This window comes from Chanodichthys erythropterus, chromosome 13 (genome assembly GCF_024489055.1).
Source record: "Chanodichthys erythropterus isolate Z2021 chromosome 13, ASM2448905v1, whole genome shotgun sequence".
Taxonomy (NCBI): Eukaryota; Metazoa; Chordata; class Actinopteri; order Cypriniformes; family Xenocyprididae; genus Chanodichthys; species Chanodichthys erythropterus.
In genome coordinates, this window is record NC_090233.1 from 17885275 (window position 1) to 17906049 (window position 20775).

The following is a 20775-nucleotide window of genomic DNA, read 5'->3' on the forward strand; positions in this document are numbered from 1 at the left end:
GATTGGACTTCGTTCAGAGGGAGAGGAGAGATCACGCATCATGATAGTTTTCTTTATTTTACAAAAAGCACAACATTGTGTTTTTACCCTGAGTGTACACAAATAAAAGAAGACATTCTATAGTTTCAGTTGATATATTACTTATGTCTCTATGACAAGAAATGACGGAGTATTTTAAGTCTGTTTTGCTGCAATGTGAAAAAAATCCTGCAAAACGCACCGGCACATTTTCAGACCTCAGAGAGTTAATCCTTGTAGTTTTAAGAGAAGCGAATTTTGGCTTACACTTCTTTAACCAAAGCTGAATTTATTTTCCTATGTAACATACTAGCCATGGTCCCACACTGGCTAAACACCCTTTGACTGCGCCTGCTTCAGTAGCCATGCCCCAAACTCTCGATATACACTATATTGCCAAAAGTATTGGGACACCCCTCCAAATCTTTGAATTCAGGCATTCCAATCACTTCCATGGCCACATGTATATAAAATCAAGCACTTAGGCATGCAGACTGCTTCTACAAATATTTCTGAAAGAACTGGTCGCTCTCAGGAGCTCAGTGAATTCAAGCATGGTACAGTTAGTACAGATTGTACAGATAGGTTGTCACCTGTGCAATAAGTCCATTTATGAAATTTCCTCACTACTAAATATTCCACGGTCAACTGTTAGTGGGATCATAAAGTGGAAGCAACTGGGAACAACATCAACTCAGCCACGAAGTGGTAGGCCATGTAAAATCACAAAGCGGGGTCAGCGCATGCAGAGTCAATAGCTACAGACCTCCAAACTTCGTGTGGCCTTCAGATTAGCTCAAGAACAGTGTGTAGAGAGCTTCATCGAATGGGTTTCCATGGCCGAGCAGCTGCATCCAAGCCTTACACCACCAAGTTCAATGCAAAGCGTCGGATGCAGTGTTGTAAAGCACGCCACCATTGGACTCTAGAGCAGTGGAGACGTGTTCTCTGGAGTGATGAATCATGCTTCTCTGTCTGACAATCCGACGGATGAGTCTGGGTTTGGCTGTTGCCAGGAGATCGGTACTTGCCTGACTACATTGTGCCAAATGGGTTTGGGCTTGGCCCCTTAGTTCCAGTGAAAGGAAACCTTTGGGATGAATTAGAGCGGAGACTGCGAGCCAGGCCTTCTCGCCAACATCACCGCCTGACCTCACAAATGCGCTTCTAGAAGAAAATTCTGATGAACACACTCTTAAGCCTTATGGAAAGCCTTCCCAGAAGAGTTGATGCTGTTATAGCTGCAAAGGGTGGGGCAACTCCATATTAAACCCTATGGATTAGGAATGGGATGTCATGTTCATGTGCACGTAAAGGCAGGCGTCCCAAAACTTTTGGCAATATAGTGTAGGTTGAGCTGGAAAGAGACAGATGGATCTGTGAAGACTGCTCTCAATGGAGAGAGGCTCAATGTTTACAATTTTGGGGGAGATAAACTCATGAATGGCAAACTAGCAGTCAAGGAACAATAAACCAGGTTAACAGAATGCATTTCAAACATAAAATCATCAGTAAGCAAACATAATGATGTTTTCATTGTAAACTACCAACTGTGACACTGCTGTGCATTAAAGGGTTAGTTCACCCAAAAATGAAAATTATGTCATTTATTACTCACCCTCACGTCATGGCCGATTTCAAAACACTGCTTCGAAGCTTTGTGAATCTTTTGTTTTGAATCAGTGGTTCGGATCGCGTATCAAACTGCCAAAGTCACCTGAACTATTAAAATTTCGAAACATTGAATTTCATCAAAAATATCTCAATTTGTCTTCCGAAGATAAACGAAGGTCGTATAGGTGTAGAATGACATGAGGGTGAGTAATAAATGACAGAATTTTTGGGTGAACTAACCCTTTAATACGAGTGTGCTAGTGAAAACCACAGCAGACCTAAAGGCAAACCTCCATAGTAAAGAATCAACCATGAACAGAGAAGCCGCAGACTGACTGACAAGTGTACACAAGATGACACTGCAAAGCTGCTGCCTCAACAACGTGTTTAAAAATGACTCCTGTCTGTGTCAGACTTGCACTTTTACAGGACATAAACCCATGTAATCCAATAGGGTCAGACAGAGTTCACCTCCAAACACATCACAGCTTAATTTTAAAACCCCATAAGCCTGTTCTTTCCCTAGATGAACTCAACATGATGGTCGTCTGACTCGACGCTTCCGCTAAAACACAACTTCCCCTATGACAATGGTTTCCAAACTTTTTCTATCAGGCCCCTCTTTTGAAGAGAAAAATATTTTCAAGCCCCCCACCAACACGCACTCACATAAAGACTCTCTCAGACATGACCTTGCTAGCAAAATCCTACAGGATTTATTTGAAATTAATTGATATATAAAATAAGTAAATTGATTAGAACTTGACATTTGATATTCAATAGTATTCTTGACATTTATTCAACAGTGCTTCTGATCTGCCTGCATTGACACTATTATTTAAGAGCTGCTGTGCAGCCAAATTATGTACCAGTTATCAATGTAAAGCTGCTTTGACACAATCTGCATTGTAAAAAGCGCTATATAAATAAAGGTGACTTGACTATAATACTGTCATGAGCCAGGTTTGATTGTTTCTTTGTTTTCTGCCTTTTTTCCCTGGACCTTTTTTCCCAGAAGGAGGGACCTATCCGTTCTGCTGTTGAAATGCAGGGTGCCATGCTCGACAGGCATGAGGAGGAGCTTTCGGCTGCGAGACACGCTGTGGAAAGCCTCGTGGGCCAGGTGACAGACTTAAATCACTGCTTCCAATTCCTCCGCCACAAGCTGTTTGATTCTCCATCTTCCAGTCCAATCACCGAACCAAGAATCAACAACCCGCCACGATATTCGGGTGAGCCTACTGAATGTAAAGCCTTCTTAACCCAGTGTGAAGTTGTCTTCCCTCTCCAGCCCTCTACATATGCGGCCGATCGTGCCAGGATTGCTTTTGTGATTTCTTTGTTGACTGGAAGGGCGCGTGACTATGCCACGGCGGTCTGGGAGGCGGAATGCTGCCAGTCTTTCACCACCTTTAAAGAAGAGATGACTAAAGTGTTTGATCGATCCGTTTGTGGGCGTAAGTAGTCCCGTCCGCTTGCTGTGCTGTGCCAGGGGAGCCGTTCTGTTTCGGATTACTCCATCGAGTTCGCACTCTCTCTGCAACTTGTGAGTCGAAAGAACCGGCTCTGACGGCACATTTTCTGAAGAGTTTGAGTCCTGAGATTAAGGATGAAATTTATGCGCATAAAGTCCCCGCTGCTTTTGACCAGCTGGTGGAATTAGCAATCAGACTGGAGAAGCGAGCTGATCTTCGGCGTCGTGCCCGCGGCGTGCAACCAGTGCCATCCTCTCCTCAACTTGCTTCCACTGCAGTGTCTTTCGAGGCTGCCCAATTCCCTGAACCTATGCAGAAATCGGGCATTCAGATTTCCCCTGCCGAATGCCAGCACCATATCCTTGATCATCTCTGTATGTACTGTGGCCATTCGGGTCATCTGGTCGTTGTCTGTCCGTTAAAAGGAAGCGATCGCCAGTAGACCGGGGATTACTGTTGAGCGCTGCTTCACACTCCCATCCTGCTAAGACTGTCACCACACTTCCTGTCATCCTCCGGTGGGCAGGTGCCATTGCTTCGTGTCAAGCCTTCATTGATTCAGAGTTGGAGGGAAATTTTGTGGATGAGGAGTGGGCTCGGGAGAAGAACATTCCAGTCCACAAGTTAGAGGATCGTACCCCTGTGTTCGCACTAGATGGCAGCGAGCTGCCTGGCATTCGCCATGTCACTGTGCCGGTGAGCCTCACCATCTCTGGTAATCATCAGGAGACTATTTCTTTTTCTATTTTTCATTCAACTGTTGCTCCTATTGTTTTGGGTCATCCCTGGCTCGTCCAACATAACCCTCAGATTAACTGGGTCAAGGGGACTATTCAGTCCTGGAATTTGTCATGTCACGTTCAATGTTTTGTGTCTGCTGTCCCTGCCGTTTCTTCTGTCTCTGTTTTACAGGAGGTGCCTGGTGATTTGTCTGGAGTGCCGGAGGAGTATCACGATCTGCAGGCGGTGTTCAGTCGGTGCCAGGCTGCATCCCTTCCTCCTCACTGCCCCGTACGACTGTAGCATTGAGTTACTTCCCGGTACTACCACCCCTCAGGGTCGATTGTACTCGTTGTCCGCTCCTGAGCGCTATGCGCTATGTGCGCCTGCTCTCTCCAGGCGCACATCCAGCATGTTCGTCGCGTCTTACAGCACCTCTTAGAGAATAAGCTCTTCGCTAAGGCTGAAAAGTGCGTCTTTCACGCCCAGTCAGTAATGTTCCTTGGCTCGGTGGTGTCTGCTGATGGCATCAGTGTGGACCCAGCCAAGGTGCATGCTGTTATTGAGTGGCCCATTCCTGATTCCCGAACCACACTCCAATGATTTTTGGGTTTACTAATTTTTATTTAGTCTCATTGCCGCACCCCTGACCGCTCTCACCTCTTCAAAGAGGCGCTTCGTCTGGACCGATATCAAAATCCTCCCAACTTGCGACGCATCTTCTACGTCTCTTGTTTAAAGCCTGACCCACCCATTGTACTGCTCTTGTCGAGGGTTCCCCTGTCTACGGGGTTAGGAAACTGCTGGACGTGCACCACCGGGGGTGCGGTTACCAGTATCTGGTCGATTGGAGGGGCTACGGTCCTGAGGAGAGGAGCTGGATTCCAGCCCGGGACGTCCTGGACTGGTCACTCATCGATGATTTCCTTCGCTTTCACCAGTCCTCTTCCTCTGGAGTGCCAGGGGGCGCTCCTCGGGGGAGTGGTACTGTCATGAGCCAGGTTTGATTGTTTCTTTGTTTTCTGCCTTTTTTCCCTGTTCCCCCTTGCTGATGTGTTTCAGCTGTACGTCATTTCTGCTGGTGTTCGCACTTTCGCGTCCACACCTGTTCTGTGTCTGTGTTAATAGTTCTGGTTATTTCTCCCTGCCGTCTGTTCAAGTCTGTGTCGGGTAATTATCTCACTGTTAGTGTGACATTCGTTTGCAGTATCCCTCTGCTTCCGTTATAACTCTACTTCCATTATAACTCTACTTGTGTGTGTGTTATCAGTCTGAGTCCCGGTCCCAGTACCAGTTCCAGTACCTGAACTCGTGGTCCTTCTGTCTGAGACTTCTGTCTGCAGGCCTGGTTCCTACCATCTGCCAGGTTTGGTGCTCTCCATCTGCCACCCGAGGCACTTCCAGATCAACTTCTTATTTCTGTTCTCCAGCTGCAGCGTGCTGTGTGACGATGCCTGGCAGTCTGTTTTTGTTGGACATTGTTTGGGACTCTAATAAACTCTGTTAACTAGCTCTTTTTGCTTCTGGGTCTTTTGCTGTTGCACAACAAATACAGTACTAAAATGTCTTAACTTCAACGGGCTGTTCTTTGCATTTGTGAGGTGAAGTCTCTAAGTGTCATCTTATCTGGTTGAGCTTCATACTGTCAAAAGCTAATATTTTGAGGCAAGCAACACACTGTGATCACACTTCATTACCCACCATTGTACTGGTGAATCCGACGACGAGATATGCCTTGTTTTATTTTCTTGTCTTGAGTCTGTCTACACTGGATGCACCAAAGCGAACATTGCAAATCCTTTTGTCATTAGTGCTTTGTGTAGGGATGCAAACAGGTGAGAACATTGTGTGGGGCAGGGGCATACTCCCCACTGAATTTTTTTTTTTTTTAAAGATATTTGCTTTACATGCTCATTTGTAGTTATTTTAAGGGATTTTTTAATTTTTTATTCTCTTGGCTTTAACAATAAGGGTTTCGCTAAAGCGGCTTCTGATGTCATTCCCATTATTCATACCCTTGGTAAATATGACCAAAGAAGGCTGTGAAAATAAATCTGCATCGTTAATACTTTTGATCGTTTATTTAAAAAAATCTACAAAAATCCAACCTTTCTTTGGAGAATAATAATTTTAAATGGGGGGAAAATCTCATTATGAGAGAAATGTTTTTCTCTAATACACACTGCTCACAATTAATCATAGCCTTTTATTAAATACTTTTTGCAACCTCCTTTCCCAACATAACAGCTCTGAGTTTTCTTCTATAATGCCTGATGAGTTTGGAGAACACCTGAAAAGAGATCAGAGATCATTCCTTCATACAGAATCTCTCCAGATCTTTCAGATTCCCAGCTCCATGTTGGTGCTGCTTCTCTTCAGTTCACTCCACTCATTTTCTTTAGGGTTCAGGTCAGGGGACTGGGATGGTCATGGCAGAAGATGGTTTTGATGTTTGTTTTGGATCATTGTCCTGATGGAAGATCCAATTATGACCCATTATAAGACCTCAGGGACAGTCAGGTTTTGATTTTTTATCTGTTGGTATTTGATAGAATCCATGATGCCATGTATCTTAACAAGATGTCTAGGACCTCGAGCAGAAAAATAGGCCCACAACATTAAAGATACAACAGTATATTTCATTGTACACATGGGGTACCTTTTACCCCTGTGTGCATCAAACCCTTCTTGAGTGTTTGCTGCTAAAAAAGCTAATTTTTTGTTTCATCTGACCATAGAACCCATCCCGTTTGAAGTTCCAGTAGTGTCAGTTACTTTTCAAATGTTTTACAGTCAGATGAAGCAAAAAAAATAGCTTTTTTAGCAGCAAACACTTGGGTTTGGTTTAAACTAGATGGGTTTGGTTTAAACTAATTTTAATGTAATTTGACAAAATATTCTAGAATTTAATATCCAGAATTTTGGCTGCATTTTGCATGGGAAGCTGTATTAACATGTTCTTCAAAAAATGAAAAACATCTAACTGTCTTTAAGATGCCCTTGTGATAGCGACACTTAACAAATGACACACACTATGCAAAGTTACGAATAAAAAAATCAGATCAAATCACCTTCCCCACAGTGACAGTCATCATCACATACCAGACTGTTGGTGGAAGACAAACGGGCGCCAGAAAACAAGCCCACTCATTGGAGTCAGAGAGCGGCCAGCATGAGTTTCCTTTATTTATCATTCGTTTAGTAAATAGGGGCGTTTATCCGTGCAGATACACAATGGCGTAATTCACATTTAAACACTGTAAAATCCGAAACCAAGACTGTCTGTTCTCTGAGAAGATAATCTAGGCCAAACTGCAATTAAATTATATATGGATGTGCTCAATTACGCAAGATATGCTCAGATTTCAGGCCAAGTGAAGCATAACTGTAAAACACTGTTGCTATGGTGATTCAGTATCCACTGACAGCACAAACAACACTTAATTCACAATTAAAGGTCAATTGTTTATTGCAAAGCTGATGTGGGGAAGCCTCACCTGAGCAAAGAGGTAAGACATAACATAGTCATCCAGGACAGGACTCTCAGATCCCTTAGTCACTCCATAGCGGTACGCCCGAGACGCTCCACAACTGTACCAGCCGGGAAAATAGTACCTGACAGGAAATATCGCAGTCACTAAACTGCAGACTACAAAATATTGAGACGGAGAGGACAAAGGCCAAATAATATAAACCAGGTTAATTTACCTAATTCTGAATAACAAGCTCTCATTGGCTGCTTCGTCTAAATGGAGAACATGATTGGGTGATAACCAGACCCCTTCATCTTCTCTGTACAGCCCAAACAGGCTGCAGTAGACTGGTGTAACTCCTGTGAGAAACAAATGAACATAAATAACAGGTGCTAGTGAGACAGGAGAGACAGACACAACATCAGCCCTACAGCCCAAGAGCAGCACATAACAAAAAAACAAAACAAACAACAGCAAACACAAATGAAAACAATTTTCCACACCAAAACATCCAGTGTAAGAAAAACCTGCACATATAAACTAAGATATTTTTGATGAAATCCGAGATCTCTCTGACTCTTCAATAGACAGCAATTTAACCACCACTTTCAAGTACCAGAAAGGTACTAAAGACATTGTTAAAATAGTCGACCTGACTGCAGTGGTTCAACCTTAATTTTTTTTGTCCCCAAATCGAAACAAACGCTTTTTACGTCCAGCACTTCCATGTTCTACATCAGAATGCCGGCTCAGTATTGGCAGATGCTGTTCACTTGAGCAGCACGATGCATGGGTGTGATGCTGTCGCAAGAGCCGACCAATAATGAGTCGGCGTTCTGACGTAGAACCTGGAAGCGCTGGATGTAATCAACATATGAGAATGACACAGAAGACATTGTTGAATAAAGTAGTTATTTTTGTTTCTTTTTTGCGCACAAAAAGTATTCTCGTCGCTTCATAAAATTAAGGTTGAACCACTGCAGTCACAATGACTATTTTAACGATGTATTTACTACCTTTTCTGGACCTTGACAGTGGTGGTTAAATTGCTGTCTATTGAGGAGTCAGAGAGCTCTCCGCCTCAGATTTCATCAAAAATATCTTAATTTGTGTTCTGAAGATGAACGAAGCTCTTACAGGTGTGGAACGACATGAGGGTGAGTAATTAATGACAGAATTTTCATTTCTGGGTGAACTAACCCTTTAAGCACCAACATTCATTTTCAACATTGATCTTTTTTTTCTTTTCTGAGCACCAAATCAGCATATTACAAGTATTTCTGAAGGATCATGTGAGACTAAAAATTTTGCTTTGCCATCACAGGAATAAATTACATTTTAAAATAATATTTCACAATTTTACTGTTTTTACTTCTATATACTATTCATCAAATCAATGCAGCTTTGGTGAGCATAAGAGACTTTTGAACAGTATACAAGATTCTACAATCTTATTGGTACAAAAATTTGCTGAGGATTGTAATCAATTTCATAAGTTAAGTGTTAAGCATACTTCACAACTAAACTTGCACACGTTTTTATTAGTTGATGTCTGATGCAATAAAAATGAATTTTCTCAGTGCATAGACAAAAAAGGGCAAGGTATAAATTTGCAGAGGATGAATGACATCAATCACAGATGAATTTACTAGCCCATATACATTATTTTAATAGCAGCACCATGCTTAGCAGTTGAAAGGAAGTCTGCCGACAAAAGTGTGACATCTTACATTACTATCACACGTCTGTCACCAATGCCCTGTTGGGGACGAGCTGATGGCTCCAGGGCTGATGTTTATCTTTTTTAAACAGTAAACACAGGTGGACTGACAGGATCTTATATTATATAAGCCATCAATACTGCACCTGATTAATGTGAATCCCCAATAAGGGACTGTTTTCACAATAATCTCAGTAAGTAATTATCTCAGTAAGTAACAATAATTACTTATAGGTATATATAAAAAAAGATACTGAAGATACTACGTTATCAATAATAATGGTAGGCTGGTAAACCTTTTTTTTGGGGGGGGGGGATTACTTCAACACTGTGCCCTAAACAGGAACAGCATGACAAGTTTTCAGTAAAAGTCCTATTTTTGTTCACAGTGAAAGTAAGAATGTTGCGTGACATAGCATAATTTTTGTTTAATACACAGCAGTGAGCATCATAATATTTGATAAACGAAATTTCACAGTGAGCAGGGCTAATCAGTGCAACAAAGCAACTAATAAAAACTTGTTGGGGGAAGTTTGTTACAGTCTATATGGAAGGGATTTATCGCATCGCATCTGGGTGGAACACAGTGCAACATATTAATCTTTAACAGAACATAATTCATATCTACTTTATAAATTCAAAATACATTTTAGCTTCTTTTCTATCATCACATGATAGGCAAAACTGACCGCACTCCTTGGCAGCATCAATGATGAGCTGTTCGGTGACGTACTCTCCCGGTGGGTAACAGAGAGGGGTGCAGTTAGCATCGCTCCGGCTGCTGTGGTAGAGGTGGATCTTAAGAACGATGGGCTGCTTTGGACAAAGCTCCTCATGGTGGACGTCACCATTCTGGCAATGTGGTTCACAGACAGCGGTCTCCATGTCCATTACAGAGAGACAAGTGACGAGAGATTAAACAGCAACATTCACCTGGTGGAGGACATGGACAAAGAGAATACATTATCTATGAGGCTTTCTGCGGTAGTTGGTGTTACCGGTGTTCGGCCGTATATCAATTACATTACTTGTCCACTGTGGCACCACCCCCATTGTCATTTTTCTTTTTTTATAGAAATGTAAACTGAAAGCGTCTGCTCTGCTCCATACAGCACGAGCTGCAGAGTCACAGAAGAGTGCAGCAGAAGTCAGATTTTACTTATCACATGATGAGTGTAAGAAGAGATGAAGGCAGTGTACGAGTGCACGTATAGTAGTGCCATCTGCTGTTTAAAAACTAATCTTAGAATCAGAAAATATCAGAATCTCTCTAGATTTTTTTTTTATTGCGAATCGAGATTGGATGCATTGTCCCAGCCCTAGTATCACTGTTGTCGCAAGTTTAATTACCTGTTGTGAATTTTTTTTTTCACCATGACATACCCATCTACCAACAACAACCAAAACAAAAAAAACAAACAAAACAAAATGAATAAAGTGGCAACGAATATAATGATAATTAATGCTAACCAATTTTAACCAATTCCTTGCAGGTTACACTTTACAATTAGGTTTCATTAGTTACCATTAGTAACCATGAATTAACTAATATGAACAATGAGCAATACATTTGTTATAGTATTTATTAATTTTTATTAATGTTATTTAATAAAAATATAGTTGTTCATCGTTTGTTCATGTTACTTCACAGTGCATTAAAAGTGCAATATGTATTTTCTGGTCGCTAGAGGCCTATTCAAAACAAAGGTGTGGCTTGATGACGTCAAGTTTGAGCATGGAATCTTGGGACATGTGGTCTTTACCTCAACAGACGGTGGAACAGAATTGGGATAGGACTTGGGAAGAAATAATGTTCATGGATGCGATTATTAACGTTACTATAGTATGAAGCAGAGCAGGACAGAGTGTAGTGGGAGCTGAACGACGCTGCTGGAGCGATTGCGCAACACGCCGCTAGCAGCGAAACTTATGTCGCAGTCGCCAGCACCACTTCCGCTTTTCCGCTCAGGAGTATGAGGTAATGAAGCTCTATTTATCATATTAGATACATTTGAGTGTGTTGAAAATGTTATAGCATTACTCTGTGCGTTCGCTCGGTGACTGCGGTGAGACGCATTTTCTCATAATTTACAAATAGTTGCAAACATTTGGGATACTGTAAGTACTCAAGTGAACAAAATATATAACACTGGCCTAGTGGTATTTGTATATTTTACTGCAAAAATATTACATATTGCACCTTTAACTAATGTTAACAAATAAAACTCTTGCATACATTTAATAATAATGTATTCGTAAATGTTGAAATTAACATTAACTATGATTGATAAATGATGTAGAAATATTGTTCTTTCTTAACTCATGTTAACTAAAGTAGTTAACTAATGAAGCCTATTGTAAAGTGCTACCAAGTTGCTAGCTATCTTTTTTTTGTCTATGACCTAATCAGTTTCATGTGTTCAGCATGTAAGCTTGACCCGAATCCTGACGCTTTCTAAGGTTTATTACAAGGCATGTCATCTTGAAAAAGCTACATCTGTATATGACCAGGGGTCAATAACACTGAGCAATGTTTTCTCACGGTTTTTAATTGGTTAATGTGGACATGTGTCAGACAGACATCTCTGGCCCCTCCACTCTTTTTGAACATGTGTCCCGTGTGAATGGCCACTTACACTTACATGTGAATCTAAGGGTTTTCACATACTTTCATGTGAACAACAACAACAAAAAAAGTATGCTGTATTTATTTATTTTTTTATTATCCTTTAATATTTAATAAGTTATATCATAAAATCATGAAATATAACATGTTTATTTTGTCAGCGATTTAAAAGCAGATGTTTAGAGTTAGTCAGATTTTCTAAATGCATGCAAAATTCCATTTAAAGGTGCCCTAGAACTTTTTTTTAAAAGATGTAATATAAGTCTAAGGTGTCCCCTGAATGTGTATGTGAAGTTTCAGCTCAAAATACCCCATAAAGTCTTATTAATTCATTTTTTTAACTGCCTATTTTGGGGCATAATTAGAAATGAGCCAATTCAGGGTGTGTGGCCCTTTAATTCTCATGCTCTACGCCCCAAGAGCTCGCACTTGCCTTAAACAACATAAAAAAGTTCAAACAGCTAATATAACACTCAAAATGGATCTTTACAAAGTGTTCGTCAAGCAGCATGTCTAATCGCATAAGTACAGTGTTTATTTTGATGTTTACATTGATTCTGAATGAGTTTGAGGCTATGCTCCGTGGCTAACGGCTAATGCTACACTGTTGGAGAGATTTATAAAGAATGAAGTTGTGTTTATGCATTATACAGACTTCAAGTGTTTAAAAATGAAAATAGCGACGGCTCTTGTCTCCGTGAATACAGTAAGAAACTATGGTAACTTTAACCACATTTAACAGTACATTAGCAACATGCTAACGAAACATTTAGAAAGACAATTTACAAATATCACTAAAAATATCATGTTATCATGAATCATGTCAGTTATTATTGCTCCATCTGCCATTTTTTGCTATTGTCCTTTCTTGCTTACCTAGTCTGTTGACTCTGCACAGATCCAAACGTTCTGCCCTTGTCTAATGCCTTTCATAATGTTGGGAACATAGGCTGGCATATGCAAATATTGGGGGCGTACACCCTGACTGTTACATAACAGTCAGTGTTATGTTGTTGAGATTCGCCTGTTCATCTGAGTTCTTTTAAACAAATGAGATTTATATAAGGAGGAAACAATGGAGTTTGAAACTCACTGTATGTCATTTCCATGTACTGAACTCTTGTTATTTAACTATGCCGAGGTAAATTACATTTTTGAATCTAGGGCACCTTTAAGATAATCTCAAATATGCCTTAACTAACATAAGCATCTGTCATGGTATGGTATCACTCACAGATTAAAGAATGGATCCGATCTGCTTCTGTCTGCTGTACGTATCAAACCATCTGAGAGTCATGTTGTATATATGGTCAAAAAACACATTGTTTGAACATTGCTGCAGAAGAATCAGGTGAATTCTACCAATATAGGTCCCTTACCTGTCTGTATGAAGAGTCCAACATTGTACTTACAACCACTGTGTGAACTGTTCACATATTAACAAGCTTACACTGTTTACTAGATATTTAGCCTATTACAATGCCCTGCGTCATCATTTTTTATTTCACTTTAGTGTTTTGAGTGAATGTGAGATGTATGGCTGGGTGATATGGCCAAAAAAAACAAAACAAAAAAACAATCACATCTCTGTATTTTTTGGCTGATGTTAACTGGTAAGAGGAACACAACACACACTCTTCTGAGCTTAGTAATTACATTAGTCTTCATTTGATTACCCCATAACCATAGTAATAATTTTAAATCTACATTTAATTTTCAACAAGTATTTTAGTAAAATGTACATTTTAGTCAGAATTATTGTGCTATTCTAAGCACTCCGTCTGTTTGGCGCATATGCGTGCGGCAGAGCTCGTTTACTGAAGTCTGTGAAGCTTAGCGGAGACTCACTTGCATAAGGCTCATCGACTCCTGACAGCAAAACAGAATATATTTGCATGACCTTTTAACAATTACAGATGGAGAATATACCTGTGAAAAAGTATCTGTCAGAACATCTGACAGGGCAAACCACGCATAGATCAGGAGAGTAAATGCTGTTTAATGTGTTTTTAGTAAAGGGAAAGACCTATTAAAGTTTGTTATTCAGTTATATTTGACATTTAAAAGGGTTTATGTCATGTCGATTTTTGAGGTTACCATTATGCTGAAGTGTAGACCTTGTGGTTGCGCTGTGGGTGGCTATGTGAAATAAATCTATGCTGTTCTCTGCTGAGCTGTAACTGTGCAAATGACAGTGATGAGAATTTTTTTTTAAATGATCATTACTTGCATGCTACGAACATTACACTTCATCATGTGAACAACTGTTACACTGGCTATTAGTTTTTATGGAAATAAATAAAATAAATTAGTTTGAGGACCAGCACATAATTTACACAGTCTATATGTTTATCAGTTCTACCCCTTTCAATCAAGCAATCATGGAACATGTATGTGCATGTATGACAGCTAAGCACAAGCTCAACTCTTCAACACAATGGTAACCAAAAAAAATCCCATCATTTTATATTTAAATGTTTGAAATAACTAAACATTAAACACTTAAACTAAACTTTTACAGATCTTACCATTTTCTTAAAAACGCATAAAACTCATGGAACTCTGCACAAGGGCACCAGTCTGAACAGCAACAGCACCGGTTGGATCAATAAGAGTGAAAGGGATATAGTTCACCCAAAAATGAAACCCTCACTCTCAAGTATTTCCAAACCTGTATGAATTTCTTTGTTCTGCTGAACACAAAGGAAGATATTTGGAAGAATGCCAGTAACCAAACAGATCTTGTCCCCCATTAACATCCATAGTAGGAAAAACAAATACTATGGTAGTTAATGGAACAACTTGAGGGTGAGTAAATGATGACAGAATTTTCATTTTTGGGTGAACTATCCCTTGAATTATGTTCAGGAAAAATTCACAGAATACATCAAATGAAATTGGCACTATCTCATTAAATTAGGATGAATTTTACTTATCAGTACAATTAACCTAATTGAAGTTCAAATTAATCAGTTCAACTGTGTGGAAATAGGTGACAATTTTATTAAGTTAGACCAACAAGCTATTAAAGGTGATAGAGAGGATTTTTTCGTCGTTACTGAGTTTTTGAAACGAGCGCATGCATAAGAACAGCCCCCTCCTTCAGTTATGCTGCGTTCACGTCACCTCGTATTTACCGGATTCTTCAAATGACAACACGTGACGTTATATTCGGAGCTGTTCACGTTAGGGCTGGGCGATATATGGAATGCTTTTGTCACGCGCATTTCACCTGCTTTCAAATGAAGCGGCATTTAATAGACAGAGCCGTAGTTCACTGATAAGCCACGCAATATCGCGTTCAATATCGACGGCGATTCATATCGATATTGAACGCGATATTGCGTGGCTTATCCGTGAACTACGGCTCTGTCTATTAAATGCCGCTCCATTTGAAAGCAGGTGATTGCGATTTAGCGGCAATCAGGGAACCGGCTTTACTGACGAAATGCGCGTGACAAAAGCATTCCATATATCGCCCAGCCCTAGTTCACGTCCTCGGACTGGGAATTATGCGTTTCCATGGCACCACTATCAACGCTTAAATGAATCTACAGCGGTCAGGTGGTACAGTGCGGCCACGTGGTACATGTGGGAGCTTTCAGAAAACTCCCAGCTTACAAGCTGTAATTACGAGCTCTACGAGGACGTGAACGCTTTTTACAAGCTAGAATCTCGTAACTACAGGAATTACGAGGCCGCGTGAACGCACCTCTAATTTCAAAGGAACGCCTCCCAAAAATCGTGCACGAGTATTGGAACACGAGTGTTTACCACCGGCATTAGCTGTGTCGTGTTTTTTGAATTCATTATGTCGGACTCACCGCAGGTAACTCATAATCTGCACTTGTTATTCCTGTCTCCTGACAAAAACATTGAATGCGGCGCCTGTGCAGTGTGGAAAGTTACTGGAGCGCGCAGCCGCGCTCGTCTCTCACAAGGAACGTCACGGCAGTGATTGACAAGCCAGAGGGCCAATCGTTTACGCGATCATCGCGATTGGCTGATGGTTTTAAGGCCCTACCTCGTGCACAGATGATGTATATTAATATTATTACTTTCAGTGCATCTAATAAATAGTCTTTTATCAGTTAGTAAAGACAGTTTCAAGTAATATTGCAAAAATGTATAAAACAAAACATCCTCTTTAGCATCTTTAATTCTTTTGAGTGTAACGTTTGGTGCTCTAGTGGTTAATAAACAAAACTGCATGCATCTTGCGGAAGAACATTATAGCCGGATCTACTCTCTCTTTATGTCTATGACGAGTCATGTAGGTAGAGGTAGTGGGCGACTGCACAGTGGTGGCGACACGACCGGTTTAAAATAGTCTGAATATAAACACTTATTATACCATAGTGATTTAGGATAAGACAAAAACACAGTTTGGAAAATGTATTCATGATGTTCTGCTCATTATATACATTTTGTAAATTTTGAACACAAAAAAAAGTTACATAGTGCAGCTTTAAGATATTGACATAGGAACTGTTGTCATCAAGTAAGGTTCGAAGTAAGGTTTGAATCAGTAGAAGACAGAATCACAATTCATATGTGAATTGATTTTTCCCCATCCCCTATCATCAAACTCACCCTAATATCAAATTATTTGTCACGATTTTGTGGATAAATACTGCCACAAAACCACTGCCATAAATCCAAGCTGAATTTCGAAACTTTGGCTTTATATTTACGAAAGTATAAAGCCAAAGTTGTTCTTACTATCTTTGACTTTTGTCATTAGAATCAAATCCGTCAGCTTTTGAGAAGTGTTTACTAGCAAGGTTGATGACTTTAGATGCCTTTGCCATTTTTAAAAAGGCAAAAACTTTTCTCCAATACCATATGAAGCACAGCAAAAAAGGAACTGCAATAATAGCAAAGATGGGATGGTCATCATTGCTGCTGTTTGCTATGGCAACATAAAAAAAAAAAACAGAACACAAAGGCCATTAGAAGATTAGGAAATTTGCTCCAAGAAAAAGAAATGCCTTGACTTTTACTGTAAAAGCCTACAGTTTTACAATAAGGCCTTGAGCGATTGACCAAAGTCAGAGGGTAGAGTTTAGAAAGCTTTTTGACGAACAGCACAGACATTGACTTTAACCTGCACTGTGATTATTGATTATTGGATTGTGTTATTGCACTACACGTTTATTTATTAATAACTGACTCATATTGTTTGCACTGTCGCAAGCATTCAGATTCCCCTTGTGCCCTTTCTATATTTAGCAATTCTCTCTGGGATACAGGCGCTGCAACAACTCATTCGTACTGTGAAGGTTGAAGAAAAATAAGAGGGCTTGATGATGTCTCTTTTAATACCAGCCTTCATAAATGATTCAACAAATCAGTCATCTTTCAAACAACAGCATCAATACAAACTCTGTATTCACGCTGTGACAGATTCACAAAACAGTAGGAAAAATGTTAGACTGAAATGACGTGGGTAAAGTTTCTGATCACCCAATACCTGTCACTGATATGTAAACATGGATGGTAATGTGTTGCAAAAGTCCAGAACGAATCATTTTTCCAGCATGGTTTCCAAATAATGCTCTTTGTGGACTTTTGAGTGCACTTTTGAGTTTCAAGCTCTTGTATCTTATCTAGCATATGAATTAAATCAATATAGAGGCATCTTACATATAAACAGCACAACTCAACCTCAAAACAAGTCTGACAGACTGAAAAGCCCATGCATGCACATTCAGAAAACTCATCATGAAATAAGCTAAATCTACGTCAGCTCTAATCTTGAACAGAGGATGTAGAGAACAGAAACTCTCTGAAGGAGCAAAGGCCTTTAACAGGATGATTTTCTGCAGAAGACAGAAGTGAGTGCACTCGACTTCCTGCGGGGGAGATTGTTTAAAAAAAATAATGAAACATCACCTTCCATTTCTGCTGCCTAACCACAACATGTGCTTTATTCCCATCATGACCATGTTGCGATGTAAAAACTATTACATGGTCAAGATGAAAGGGAAGTTAAGCTACAGAGGTTCATAAGAGTTCCTTTTAAAGAAACATGGGCGTTTCTTTAACTACAGGCACTTTTGTGTCACAGGGTTTGATTTTTTTTTTACCAAAACAGACTTAAAATTTAGTAATTTTGAACAATGAAGGTCACATTAAAACACATTTTTACACACAATTTTTTTTTTTACCATGCCTTCAAAATGCATTTTTGATACCTTCAAGATACAGACTTTGAATCTATTATAAAACAAATTTGGGAACATAACATGTCTTCTTTTAGACTAGTGGAAAGAAAACAAACTAAACACTTAAATGTGTATTTTCTATCACACTTTATTAATTATTGTATCTGTAGATTTCAATTACAACACTTTAAAGGCTGTTTTCTCAACATGAGAACATCAGTAGCACTTACATGCATGCACCTAACCTTACATCTAAATTACAAAAGGTTTTTACAGAGGGATTTCTTTGTTAATATATAATTTGTGTGGTTTATAGACCATTTCATTCTGTTGACTGTTGACAGTGTTTTCTGATTTGATATTTTCCAACGTCAACGAAAAAGAAACAAGAATGAACAAGTTTTCAACCTGACTTTATCTAATGCTCAGATTTATATTCTGGAAATGTATGTACATTAGTGCATATTTAATAAGACAATGATATTAAAAAATTACATTTTTAGAAAACTTGCATTACAAAACAATAGTCTTAAATGTACAGTAATCAACTGGGGAACTATTGTGATAACTATTAGGTTTTTTTTTTTTACCTTATTGGTGTCTTGCCTTAAATCATAATATACTCTAAAAATAGGAGTGAACCTTTAGACAATAAATGAAATCAAATTGCCTAAAAGTATAAATTTTCCAAAATTTATGGCTGTGACACATTTTACATTTCATCAAATGTTAGTGTACTTGTTTATCAAGGAGACACCTTGTTTGTACAGAGCTTGAGATAAAATATAAAACAGGATGTCTGATGTAAACTAAGAAAAATCAAGATAAATATCATGTTAATACTTTACAGTAAGGTCCCAATAGTTAAAATGAGTTAATGCATTAACTAACGAGCAATACGTTTGTTACAGTTTGTATTAACCTTAGTTAACATTAGTTTATTTAAAATACAACTGTTCATGGTTGGTTTATAGCTCATGTCCATTAAAGAATATTAACAAATACAACTTTTCAAGAATGTAGTAAATGTTGAAATTAACATAACTAAGCGTAATATATGCTTTAGAAGTATTTTTCATTGTTACATCGTAACAAATGTAGTTAACTAATGTTAACAAACGCAACCTTATTGTAAATCACTTATGAACAGAATATTTTTTATTGTGTGTAACTTTCAATAAAGCTGTAATTATGCAAATATGTGGAAAGTAAACAAGTTAAAAGACTAGCTATGAATTATGAATTTAGCCTTACTAAACCAAAAGCAACAGTAATTTTACTACTTTAAAAAATGTTGAAAATGTAATTTCCAACACACAATGCCATTAAACATAACATAATCATAATGTTACGAAAAATTACTTTCATGGTGGAAAAAAAGGACAGAATTCTCATGTGGACTGTGGTGGATTTTTTTTCTACAGCAGGTCAAGTTAAACAAACAAGTGAGAGTGTGAAAAGTGAGTTTGAGATATTTATTTTCCAGAAGTGCTTGTAGTTGAAGAAACACCTGTATATGAATTATGCCTGAAAATAGGTGAAATGAGCGCAACTGTGATTTCCTTCAGGTTACAGTCTCATGTAACGTTACTCCGTTAATTTATCAACTATCAGAGTCGATAGATTACCAGTGTGCCAAACTGGCTGTACAGTTACATAAAAATATGAATTATACATGACAGCATGTATTGAATCCAATGTACAACATTAACATATGGCCTCACAGGGTGCAATACACAAGACTGAGTATTTTAAAGCAAAAACCACATTTGCACAAAAAAAACTATTACTGTAAAAAGAAATACTTACTTGTTTGTTTAGGGTTGCTGAGCTAGCGACACTGCTAGCCAACTCGCGTGATGATCAACGCACTTGAAACTTCAAATATCCGAGCGAAACAGTCATTCAATCCATGCTGCTTCTTTTACTCCAAATATTTTTGTCGCTCAGTGTCACTTACGTGAGAATCGACCATCCCGTTAGTTGTCGTAACATTTGACTTCTTGTAGCACAGCTCGCTAAGATGTTTGGGGTCAAGTTTAGACGGCTAGCTTCGCGTTAGCATGTGCTGCTTCTCTTATTTACAAAACATGACCACAGGAGCTTCGCACTTAGCATGCTGTCTCAACTCAATACGACCACAGAGACGACATATGTTCTTAAATAAAGCCACCTGATAGATATGTTATGGACGCATGTCTTAAGATCACCAGTGGTGTGACAGCTAGCGAGAATGCTAACTCACCCGACATGACAGTCAAGCCTATCAGCAGGTCATGCATTAACAAACCACATCTGTTTATCTTTAAACGACCGTTGTTTTGTCTATCCTTTCAAAAAGGGTAAAACGAAGACCAGTTTTAATTTCCAGCACGTAGTCTGTATGTTCCTGTGCTGTCTCGGTGTCTCATATGTAGGTGGTGCCTTGTGCGTACTGCAGTTGACACGCTGGACGTGTCTCAATACCTAGTGTGCTGCCTACCTAGACAGCATGTTTGAACAGCAGGTTCATTTGCTTATAATTCCCCAAAATCGCCCAGAAATGCTTAAAGGTTTTAAAACACAACCAGTGTGTAACAGAAGATTGATTCACTGACCCTTTGCTGTATTACCTTCATCAGATTACAATCACTTATTAACTAGCCTATATAGACCCTTGCAGCACTGATCCTTTAGATTATTTGTGCATTTTATATTTGGTCATTTTGAAATGCATGTTTTTGGCTTGGTTAAATAATAGCAAGGAAGTGAAAGTTAGGATGGTGAACTTGTCCTTCATATGGACACTCTCTGTTTGACCTTTTAGTTAGGTTTTAGGTGAAAGCAAAGTATGTTTGCTATACACATGCTCCACTGCTTATTCAAACTAATATTGTGCTTGTAGAGCCATTTTTGAGTTTTTTTCCTCTTTTCAATTAATCAAAATGTCAAACAAATCCATTTACCCAAACACCAAACAGTG

General features: G+C 39.1%; 1 protein-coding gene across 3 annotated transcripts in view; it reads right to left on the reverse strand.

The window, feature by feature from the left end:
- The window catches only part of jak2b (Janus kinase 2b), a 41392-nt gene extending 21140 nt beyond the window's left edge, over positions 1–20252 (reverse strand). The window contains exons 1-4 of one of the 3 annotated variants that reach the window (XM_067408458.1): positions 19623–20252; positions 9710–9953; positions 7536–7659; positions 7325–7442 (exon numbers count right to left, since the gene is read on the reverse strand). In XM_067408458.1, coding sequence (XP_067264559.1) covers positions 7325–7442; positions 7536–7659; positions 9710–9911 — 444 coding nt within the window. In that variant the 5' untranslated portion in view covers positions 9912–9953; positions 19623–20252. The remainder of the gene's footprint in view (positions 1–7324; positions 7443–7535; positions 7660–9709; positions 9954–19622) is intronic. The other 2 variants (XM_067408459.1, XM_067408460.1) reach the window with 2 other exon arrangements.
- Positions 20253–20775: the final 523 nt, after the last annotated feature.